This window comes from Haliotis rubra, unplaced genomic scaffold (assembly GCF_003918875.1).
Source record: "Haliotis rubra isolate DU_JTF1 unplaced genomic scaffold, ASM391887v1 Scf620, whole genome shotgun sequence".
Taxonomy (NCBI): Eukaryota; Metazoa; Mollusca; class Gastropoda; order Lepetellida; family Haliotidae; genus Haliotis; species Haliotis rubra.
The window spans coordinates 200,799-213,364 of NW_025767325.1; the positions used below are offsets into that span (position 1 = coordinate 200,799).

Sequence of the window (12,566 nt, forward strand, 5' to 3'; positions counted from 1 at the left end):
ATGGACAGGGCATTGAAAATTACACACTCATATTTGAAGAACTCTTCTTTGATTTTGTTTGTATTTTCAGTTGATTTCATTTGTTTTCAATCAGACATGTTGTAATAGTCTCCTTGTAATAATCGCCAAAGAAAACAATTGTCTCAAGCCATGTCAGTCTTTCAGCTTATTGAAGTCAAATCAGAAACAATTTGCCTGAATAATTGGTTGATTGAGGCCATGGGTCATAGAATCTCATCCCCTCCTTGTGGTCAGATTTCCTGTGGGAGCTATTACCGTAAGAACTTAATTTGATCGGATGCACACTGCTGGTGGGAGAGTCATATGGACTCCACCTTAGCGTGAACACAAATGAAGCCTTCCGATTACGAAAGATATTTCATAACTTCCTCGGCAGTTTAATTCTGTTTCACGGCGGATATCCGCAATTATGATCACAGATATTGATGGTGATTTATATAAGGTTGCTCATTATGGGATTGTTGAAAGGTAGTGGTTGGATTTCTGGCAGGCGTTCTTATTAGACGGTAATCAGTTTTGATCTACCTCTGCCCTACTCTCAATCATACCCTGTGAAGTTCCGCGTTAGAATTTAGTCCTCAGCAACTGATGCTTTTCATAAAGAGGTGCCCTGCGATCGGATGATCAGGTTTGCCGACTCGGATGATGCCTGTCACCATATGCTGATGGTGTACGTCATTTCAGTTCGACAACGTCAACAACATATTGACTTCAATCACAACAACATACTGACTTCAATCACAACAACATAATGAAAACATAGCTTCGTTGGCTTGTTGTTTAATGCTGCACTCAACATTCCAGCTATAGAGTGGCAGTCTGTAAATAACTGACTCTGGACCAGGCACAATTCCGATAGTCGCCTCTTACAACAAGCATGGGTTACTGAAGACCAATTCTACCCCAGATCTTGAAACCAATGTCAACAGTATATTGACCCCAATAATGTATCTACTATCTGACTTCATACATCGTGAGAGTCTAGTTAACTAAAGCCATTCTTTTGTCAGTAAAAAGGACATCTTATTTCCAATACCTATCCCATGAAATCCATACTCAACTAACCCATTCTTTTGTCATCAAACAAATTTGTATAAGGTCGAAAATCAGATCTGTAGGATTCATTTATCTGTAAAAGATTTCAATTTCTAATTGTATTAGTTGTGCTGAAACATGAAACACCTACAATTAGACTGGCCAAACAACTATTATCATTAAATGTCATCAACATCTATTCCTGTTGAATTTCTTGATTACCTGTGCCGCAACATGAAAAATATGTCAACACAGCAAGAATCTGATTGCTAATAACCATGCTCACCGAACTAGGAGAAAATATATTTCTGGGCGCGTTGAGATTTCTTTGAAAAGGGAGATGAACTCATCACTGTTTAACCTTCCTCTTTTGCCTTCTCGTCTTTTCATCTCTAGTTCCTGCAACAAAAGAAGGAGAACTTGTGAAATAAACCAATTATTTACATCACAATTACTATGTAAATATTAAAAGAAAGAACAAAAAAACTGGAAAGTTTAGCAATGAGGAATTACTCATTATAGTACACCATCAATACTTCCACTTTCGTCAAATTAGTAGCTTTGGTCCAAGGTTGCACTGAATACTAAGCCCATGGCGGTATAGTAATGCTGTCCTTTAAAGAGGCAAGCCTAGATAACTTGTCAGTTCTAGGGATGTCAGTCTGTTAGAGGGACAGTGTGTTAATTTTATTTATATTTTTAGAAATATTCAAAGAAATATTGATTATTTATCTTAGAGACCTGTGCAAGTCTGTCAAATTAGGAGCAGCCAGGTTTATCAATGATCACATATTATTGAGACTGTTGCCTGGTTGTGGCCCCATCACACAGACAAAGCTGTACAATACAAGACCAGTCCTGCACTGGGGAAATCCTAATTAGCAGATATTAATCTGAAGGAGGCCGGTGGATTGAATAAATATTGTAGTCATTAACTGAAGCTGCTTCTCCGCTGCATTTGACTACAAAAGTTAAGTATGGATAAAGATAATCTCCTGAGACAGGCATCACTTCGGAGGGAAACACCATTAGCTTGTCTCCCCTTCCATTTAGCTTGTGTAAAGCTTAAAGGCATGCCATTAAGCTATCTATAGCATTCATTAGGAAGAGGTATTAACACCAAGTATTTTTTGGTGCAAAGAGGAACATTGTATGGATATTTGAACCAAGTCCACACAAACATGATGTGCTGGTATGTGGTTTTTCTCCTGTTTGCTGTTATAGTGATGGTAGAGTAACTGGAGAGGTTGACGCGACACTGGAAGTATAAGTAGCAATAGTGGGAGAAATACAAGCCTAAAATTGCAGCTGTGGTGGTGGGAGACATATAAGTCTAGAGTTCAATATATTTGTTATATCACCAGCTGAAGTGGTGGGACAATTACAAGCCCAGAGTTAGATATTATTGTTATATCACCAGCTGCAGTGGTGGGACAATTACAAGCCTAGAGTTAGATATTATTGTTATATCACCAGCTGCAGTGGTGGGACAATTACAAGCCTAGAGTTAGATATTATTGTTATATCACCAGCTGCAGTGGTGAGAGCAAAACAAGCCTTGAGTTGAAATAGAATGCCTTACAGATTTTCTGCAGAATGTAGAAACCACTATTTTTCATTCCTTAGACATGCGTCCATGTTTGATATGTCAAAATTGTAAATGCCATGCACGTAATAAACAGAAAATACAATTGTCATTAGTCAGAGGAATTTATATCAGAACTTTTAAACAATATTAAATCTTTGAGTTGAGGTTTGAAATTTGTATTTCATTTTATCGTTAAAAGGGCCCATATAACACTTCAGCCTTTCTCTAAATCACCCTGTGAAGACCAGGGAGAACCAGACTCAAGCTGACCCTGTCCAAACATTCCAAGCATGGCCCATCAACCCCTTCACATAGCCAACCTGTGAACCATCAAAGCATCAGACTTCTCCCAGAGTTTTTTGTTTTAATTAGAAACAACATCTAAGGTTTTCCCCAAACAATCTGTTTACTTCTAGCGGTGTGTTGTGTGTAGCTCAACCTACTGGCTGTAGGCTGTGTCCTACAGGGCCCGGTGTTCAGCCTCCAGACTGCACCACCGTAACCAAATTAACACCACTTGAATGCAGGAATCATCAAGAGACTTAATGAGAGCTGCTTGCTGAGACTTATTATGCCAAGACCTCCACAAACTATCGTTGACTGAATGCCACCTTGAAGTTAAAAGACCACCGAACATTACATACACTTGTACCACTCCTTGGTTTTTAATAGAGTTTACAAAGTGATCTTGGAAATGGAGATGTATTTAGTTCAAGTATTCTCAAAGTTAATGCAGGTAGGTATTGCAAACATAGTTTTTCTATTAAAATGTTATAAAGCAGAGAGGACCAAGAGCTGCTGGAAATGAGGAAAAGAGGAATGAAACCTCAAAATGTGGCATTCATTGGCAAGCCTTTGGGGGAGGGTGTGACTGGATCAAATACTGAAAATTCCTTTAATTTTCTTTCGGTGAAACTGATCAAGAAAAAGGCAATTTATAGTTAATTTTTCATCAAATAAAATAGGATTGTTTTTTGTTGCTTATACTGCAATGTTCCACAAAGTCAAATGAAGAGAATGAATTGGAAGTTGAGCTTTGGCTTTTTGTGTGACAAACAAACACTTGTATCACCAGGCTGCTGCGGTGACATTAAAAAAACAGAACTGTGCAGAAAATTGATTACATCCACCAACAACAGAGTGTCATATTGAGTGTAAGAAGCAACATCTCCATAATGCATGTTCAAAACCATCAATGAAACAAATATCATAAATATTTTAGCTGTAGTAGGTAGCTGACCGCTCAAATATTTCATCAGTGATTCACTGACCGGATATTTGTTCTCATGAAAAATGGAGAATTTGACATTTCCAAACTTTCAAAATGGCAAGAGGTATGAATGAATACATGGCTAGACTGATATCTGCAAAAATTTGGTGAGAAAATATTGGATGGTCTTTGAGGTATGCTCCGGGTACAAATTTTGATGGACAGACATCATCCCTTTCTATATCTCCCAGCAACTTTGTGGCAAGGGATAATAAGAGTAAGCCAATTTGGGGCATATTAGATATGATAGTCTAATGCCACTACACAGGTCAACCCGTCGCAATGACCAGTCGATTACCATACATTGAAGAACACATCGACTATTTCATTTGCTACCTCTCACACGATTCGATGTGTTGATTGATAGTCAATCTTATATCTCATATTTTCAGCGACCACATGCTCTGCGATATTGCTGGAATAAGACAATGCGAAAGCGAAGAAAAAGAGAAGTTGTTTGATGAAAGGCTGGATTCTCCATTGTGACCTTCATGGAGCATACATTAATCTGAGGAAAGGAGGACAAACAGTCATATGGCATTCATTTGCATGAGGATGGAAACGTTTGATGATCATTTATTGATAATGACCAACAAAATGCTGTGCTTCCTCTCTGGAAAAATCAAGTTGTGGTTTTGTGTCGCATCAGAAGAATAAAAAAAGCCATGTTTCGTGATTTTGTGTAAACAAATATCATTTGACATCAAACTTTAATTTCACTGGTCTGGCTTTGTCCACCTTGGCAAAAAGCTAGAATAGACTCAACACACTTGTGTCACAATTAAAACAGGTTCCAGTCACCATTTGTTCTTTTTGTTGATTTTAAATCACTCAGACATTACAACTGGATCAGATTCAGCACATCAGTTTGACTGCCTATGAGCCCCCCCTTAACATCCGTCCAGGACTAGGAACATCAAGGTAAACAACACTGCATGCAGGAATGCAGTTCCACGGTGTTCTATGACAGTGTGATTCACTGCAAAACAGTGTTGTAACTGTATAACATTGGTTAGGATTCGGTAGAGGGTAGTAGTGTGGAAGACACCATATTTAGCACATGCCCGTATTGTTTCAGAGAGGACCTGCATTTGTGTGAAGATCATCTGTCACCCTGGATGCCTGGATACACAGCCTTGGCCTATTCTGGCAGCTTGACCACTGTTGCAGTCACGTGAATGATATTGTCACGAGGGCTGAAACAGTAGGCTCTTACCAAGGTACTGCAGGTATTGTGCACAAGGCCTTCGGTTCGGTCTGTACGGTATATCAGATATGATCATAATGCAGAAAATTGACAACAAGAGCCAAACCTTACATTGGTTAATAACGTGGGGAAGACAATAACCATAATCTTTGTTATTTTGATGAACAAAACTAACATTTCATGACTAGATAGAAGAACGGTGCGAAAACCGAATTTTTGGATTGCATTACGGTGAACCGTAGCAAAATACCGCAGTTCTACGAATACCACGGTATACCGTTTCATCCCTAATTGTCACTAACATCCTTGGTATTACCACTGCCAGTTTGATTCATGCTACCATTGGAGTTTGTACTGCCATTGTTGTTGTACTGCCACTAAACTGTGTCCTGCAGCTGTAATTGTTCGGCAGAAACATTCTCTCATATGTTTGTTCAAATTGTTCAATTGTTTTCATTTCTGTAAGGGCCCTAAAGCAATGTGAAGTTACAAGGATGAACTGTTATATATGAAATGACATCATTAAAAATTATATATGAAATGACATCATTATCTGAGCGGCTATCTCTGCTTGAAATCAGTAAAAAACTATAGGTAATGTGAAAACAGCTTTCCCTTTAGCTTTGAATTACAGATTATCTTTCCCAGGTGAATTAATGTCATAAGTGCACTGGCATGGCTCGGAATCAAATTCGCTCAGGACACATAATCTGTAAATCCTTGTGTCACGTAAATATGCTCTAAACATGCAATGTCTGACAGATCTACTTCACTGATTCAATACATTCATTTTATCATCTTTAGTAAACATTGTCATGCCTTCAAATGTGATCTGTGTTCAAGGTGTCCTATTTGCATCCCTGCTGATAAACACTACATCCCTGCATTAAAGGACATTTATCATCTTACATGATATCTGTTTATTTGTTAGTGAGGCATTTTCAGCAATATTCCACCCACATGGTGGCAGCACATAAATAATTGAGCACCAGACAATCCAGTGATTAATGTTGCGATGATCTGCACCAAGACACAGTGGCACAAAGTCAACCGAGTCATTTGAATGATCTGAGATGATCTCTTAAAATGAACTCATGATATCCAGAGCATATCACAAATCTATTAATCTTTCTGGCTGTGTGAATGAAGACAAATCAGTCCAAATTATGACGTCAAAAAACACAGCTGAATGTAGCACGGCCAAAACATCCTCATAACATTTTTTACCATGAAAAAAACCCAACCATTCCCAATACAAACCAGATAAATTGTCCTTCTACTACATGGGAATATTTATCACTTCAATATGAAGCAGAGCACCTCCAACACTAACAATGATGGATCTTAAATGCCATAAACCTTCCCTTCCATTTCATTCCCTCATACAAATCCATACATATCAGACCTGAGAAGTTGGTGATATTGATCATCTGGAAATTCTTAGCCTAAAATTGACCATTTTCTTCGACAGGGAGGCAGGTTAATGTAGGATTTGCTATCATGATCAACCAAATGGCATCCCACGAGCTGGGCAAACCTTTAGACACAAGAACCTTGCCACAGGGAGGTGAGGTTTAGACCCATAATAATCCCAGAAGACCCCACTGCCATGTCACTTGCTGAAGACCCCTCACAACATCTTTTAATAACAGAGTGTCTTGTAAATTACCTACTGATCACTGTTATCCATGCAAGATGATTGTATTACCACTTTTAGCTTGTGAGTCATCTGAAGTGGGTTTTTTTCAAAACGACATTTCCTGAAATTTCAGTCAGTTTGACTGATCGTGTTGTCTAGGTTATTTGAGGTAAAGGGCAAATAGGCAAGTAAAGTAAACAGGGTAGAAGGGATCTCTCCAAATATAATTCTACATTGTCTAACAAAATGATTTTAATGTGGAAATGTTCCTTAGACTGCCCGGCTTAAAAGCATATATTTGGGAAAGGTCAGACCTACTTGGGATTGTGGGTTCTGTGCAGACACTTTTGGGTTTGAGTTTCTGAGAGAAAGCCTGCGGTGTCTAAAAGTACATATGTTCTTGTCACACAGAAACCATGTCTGGTTGCAGACACAGCTGTATTACATAAGGCTTATGTCCATGTCAGTCATAAGCTGCCTGAAACCTATCTAACACTTTCCATTCTTTGACCCGGCTGAGACTATCTTGAGACGCAAACGAAAGAATGATCCTTTAGACTGGATAATTCAAACCTGTACAAAGAACATCTAAACAGTAATATTCTAACTTGTACACATTTGCCAGTCTGGGTTAGTGAGAGAAACATTCAAGGCTACTTGATCTAACGGGCTCATTTTCAGTAGATTTTTGTGGACTTTTTGTGGGCTGAGCTTAACACTAATGAAATTTTATAATCAGTGTATGAAATAAGGCCCGTCTGACCGCCCGAGATGGGCTAGATTTCTTAAGGACGGTCTAACTTTACAGCTAGCCAGCCCCATGGTCTGGTAAAAAATTTAAATGTTCCATACATCTCAGTGAATTCACCATATTTGGTCTGGTTAAATCCAGTTTGTCTGGCTGGAATTTTGGCTTATTTCATACACTGTTATAACACCCGACAACAGTTGTGGCTCACTTTGCAGAAGCACTTTTAGAGCACTTGCACAAGTGAAACAGTGAAATGAAGTGTTGCACCAAAGTTACAGTGACCCTGTAAATGGTTGATGTACATAAAGATATCTGACATTACAACAAGCATGGGTAACTGAAGACTACACTGCACACGGGTAAAGCGACCTTGAGAGGGTGCACCAACAAAGTCAAGATAACAATAGGATAGGAAAGTGAAGGTCCTCTTTATATAGCATGGATTAGTTAATCTAATCCATCTTTTGGACGGGCATTGACATTTCTTTGTAAATAGTCCATGATTTTCATACTGCCATTGTATCACAGCAGTCTGTATATATAACCAGACAATCCTGTGACTGACATAGTGACTAAATATCTATGCAGTTGGGATATGATGACACGAATCAACAATGTCCACAAGTCTGACCATCCCATTCTTTAAGTTGTATCCTCAAAAAAGCATGTGTTGGTGAAGACCAATTCTAACCCAGTGATCTTAGTTAATTTGACAGACAGGAATTTACTTTACTTTTGTTGTTGGTAATCCTCTAAAGCAGTCCTGCACTTTGACATAAATGACACTGTCCACCATATCATGTCATCTGCCCTTTGTAGGATATGGTGGTGTTGTTATAGTTTTAGGGCGATGTGGGCCAATAAGAGGCCTATTTACACCCGAAGGACATGATATATAAGAAGAGTGTTGTCTCACCTTGAGTTTCTGATAAATGACAGATGTTGTAATGGTGGAGTTGATCCTCCTCATCAGCTTCACCACCTCTGTCTCCTCCAGCAGCCCTGACTGACCTGAGTCCGCTTTCTCAAATAGCTCCAACAACCATGTGCACATGTTAAGGAATTATACATTTCAAAACAACAAATTTACAAAAACAATCCTGAATTACAAAAAGCACCAGTTCAGTGAATGCCTGATATGTATACAAGGTTCCAGAAGAAATACTGACTGGTTTGGGAGTTATACTCTGGAAATGAAATGTGATGGATGGATGGTACTCAAGAGTAATTAGGACTAGTCTGTCTCACAGTCCCTGAACCACATTAATTTCCCTACTGCCAAGCCCTCTCTGCAGTGCTAAAGCCCTAAATAAAGCAAGTCTAGATTTCCTCAGGTTCAGGTTCTGAATCTCTGGTCTCCCTAGGGCTCCTTTTCAATATAAATGGGCTTGTTTGTTACTATCAAAATTATATATATTCAGAGACTAAGCCTTAGTCTAAATTAGGACCTGCAAAACCACTTCAGTCCGAATCATTTACATGACACAGGGAAATAGTGTTGCACAATTTGTGTATGCAGTGTTCACGAATAGCGTCGGACCCTCCGACAAATTCGGCAGATTCGAAGCTCAACACAGCAATATGTTCCACCTGAAATAACAGGGCCAAACTTCTTATACAATCTATACTGTTTACTTAAAATGTGAATTTAAACTTTAAGGTGGACAAAGGTAATTTCATTTAACACAAATGTTTTTCACTAGGACAAGGATAAAATGAATTATACCTGATTATCTAACTGTTTTTTAAACATGATCTCATTCAAAAGAAAATCATTCAACTGTGACGTGTCAGCAGAATTATTTCTCATCTTTAGTCAAACATGTTTCTTCCTTATCACCCTTCTGACCATAAAGTGGGGCGGTGGGGTAGCCTAATGGTTAAAGCGTTGGCTCGTCATGTCGAAGACCCGGGTTCGAATCCCCACATGGGTACAATGTGTGAAGCCCATTTCTGGTGTCCCCCGCCGTGATGTTGCTGGAATATTGCTAAAAGCGGCGTAAAACCAAACTCAGTCAGTCAGTCAGTCTGACCATGAAGTGCTACTTCCAGTTCTTGAAGCATATATTCAGACATAGCCCATCTGTAAAGAGCCACTTGAAACTAGCCGATATGTTCAAATGTCCTTCCAGCCATTCTAATCAAGACTAACACTGAATTATCTTGGCGACTGACGTTATTTCTTAGCCGTTCTCTTTGACACTGATGCAGCATAGAATATGTCTGAAAACATCAAACCCGCCACATCAAAATAACATCATGGTCTTGTTCTGCAAATCTTCTTATCCTCTGGAGGCCTTGATCATGACCCGTATCAAACAATACAGAAGTACTGTTAAAATACTCACCCTAGATCCCCAAGCTTACAGTCGATAACAATGGTGCCCTTCACAGAATCCTCACAGGCATAAATATACCACTGTCCATGATAATACTAGCATCATGTCAAATCTAATCAAGAATTTAAAGTCAGAAGGAAGCCCAAAACGTTGTTGCTATTTTTACATGACATCAATGCCTGTTTTCTTTGGCTACTTAGGACCCAGCACTCAATAATCCCAGCTTCGTCTTTGCACAGTGTCATCAGGCCATGATGAAATATATTGTGACTGCCAAATTTATTTTCCTTTTGCTGGTGGTGGCCCTAATCTAATGGAGCTGATACTGCAATAACAGCTGTGATGAAGTGGGGCAAATCTCTCTTGTATTGAATAAGGATGGAAGTCATTAAGGGCAGGGGGAGCGTTGCTGCCTGCAACAGGAAGTGAAGAACTGAGTTATGTCCCTTGCTGATGGCTTCCTGAACTACCAGTGCATGTCATCTCAGTGTCTTGTCTCTTGCAATGCTTAACTTGATTAAACCAAGAGGTCACAATCAAAAGAGGTGAGGTGAGGTGAAATTGGGTTTTACGTCGTGCTTGAGAATATTTCGCTCATATGACAACGTGCATGCGTGTGTATGTGTATGTGTGGCTGCTTGTACTAGCCCAGACTGAAGCTGGTTTTATAGTGCTAGCCCACATACCATGCCGCAGTGAAGCATGAATACCCCACTCAGACACATTATACTGACTCCGAGCCGACCAGTCCTTGTTGTACCCATTAATGCCGAGGGCCAGGCAGGGACCAACAAGTACCATATTTTAACATCTTTTGGTTTGACGCGGTCGAGGGGATCGAACCCGCGACCTTCCACTCTCCGGGTGGATGCTCTAACCACTACACCACGGAGGCGGTCCACAATCAAAAGGACATATATTGGCAGGTCATATTGTTGGTCCTGAAGCTGATAGGTTGCTGTGTGAAGTCTTTCTGGTCAGATGACAGAGCATCTGACAAATAGATCCTGACAATGGCATAGTTTCTAGCAATGGGTAGATTCTGATGAAGAGCTAGGTTGGAGGTCGTGCATTGATTCTGATAATTGGAATAGTCTGATCAAACAAAGATAAGGGGTAGAATCTATGAATGGGTAGATCTTGATATGCCTGTCTAATCTGACATTGTAGTTGATCCTGGTTATGGGTTGATTTTGAATATGGATACATTCTGGTATTAGTTTGATAATGGGTCTAATCTGAGTAGATTCTGGTAATTGGGGTGGTCCTGTAATGCATAGATTTAAATAATGAACTGGTCCTGCTAACGGGTAGATTCTGACAAGTCCAACCATTTCCCTGAGCCAGGTCTAGGAGTAGACTGAAGTGATGGTATAAAACAAGAACATTACATTAAAAAGCCTGTCTTTCTTCATAAACTATTGAATGCAGCATTCTACCATACTGTTGATATACTGTCTTGCATTGTGGACACATTCATCACTTAAGGATGCACAGTGGTATTTACCACAGTGCATCCTTAAGTGATGAATGTGTCCATCATCACTTAAAAGCGCTACCATTTTGGTTTTGGTTTTGCTGCCATTTTAATGTTGTGCTCGGCAATATTTCAACGGCATGACAACCGCCGGTATATACTGAAGCCAGGACCTGTGATATCTAAACAATATGGGCATCAACCAAGTCAGCGAGTCTGGCCACAAGATCACATTTGTCACCTCTCATGACAAGCATGGAAAGCTGTAGACCATTGGTAATTCCAAGCCAGATCTTCATTGGTCTTTTTGCCTTGAGTACTAACCAGCCATGTTAGGGAAGCCAATGATAACAACTCACATTCTTTACACATTCATATTTACATCTTGACATTCAAACCAAGAGATTCACATAAAGTTTATAGTTTTTCCTTATCATACATTTCAGGTTTTGTCATATAAGAGAGTTACACCTCAATGCTAACTAAAAGTTAAACCATGCTCATATCTTCCACTGTGCACCACTCTGAACACCATCTGTACACTTGTCTAAGACTGTTAAACCGAACTCAGGACAAGTATCACTCAATGACGGTGGTTACTGTCTTGTATTTCAGTGCTATCTTTCTGAACCAGTTTACACTGCCTAAACACTGAGGCCTAGTGAAGTTAACACTAATATTCAGTCAGATATGAATCTCTGAGGCTGCAAAAGACTATTGTTCATATTACAATTAAGATATGTAAATTGAGGTCTACTCAAACACAATACACTTGAAATACCTACTGACACATGGTGTATAAAATCTATCACAGAGTCTGCAGTTAATAAAGGATATGTATCTCTCATCTGCTGGAGATCTTCGATCGCATTGGGAGCTGCAACACAAAGGATAATGCTTACAAATACATACTGTATAATATTGACACAGATCCTTATGATAAATACAGATTTATTCAATACTGATTCACTCTGCCATCACCAATATTGCAGCTATATTACATTGCCCTTCAAATAATGTAGACAGGCAAACCAATGGCTGAGTGCATGAATACCCAATACTTTACCCAGAGAAGGTAACAGTATTTATAGAAGTAAGAGAGAGTGAGTGAGTTTAGTGTTATGCCTCTTTCAGCATTATTGCAGCAATATTACGGAGAGGGTCACCAGAAATGGGCTTCACACAAAGTACCCATGTGGGGACTTGAACCCAGGTCCTTGACATGACAAGCGAAAGCTT

The 12,566-nt window shown here is 39.4% G+C and overlaps 1 protein-coding gene across 1 annotated transcript in view; it reads right to left on the reverse strand.

The window, feature by feature from the left end:
• LOC124256235 (inactive phospholipase C-like protein 2) overlaps window positions 1–12,566 on the reverse strand; it is a 222,722-nt gene that overhangs the window by 90,933 nt on the left and 119,223 nt on the right. The window contains 3 exon segments of the mRNA XM_046690208.1: window positions 1,343–1,455; window positions 8,428–8,557; window positions 12,165–12,204. Of these exon segments, the coding sequence (XP_046546164.1) occupies window positions 1,343–1,455; window positions 8,428–8,557; window positions 12,165–12,204 (283 nt within the window).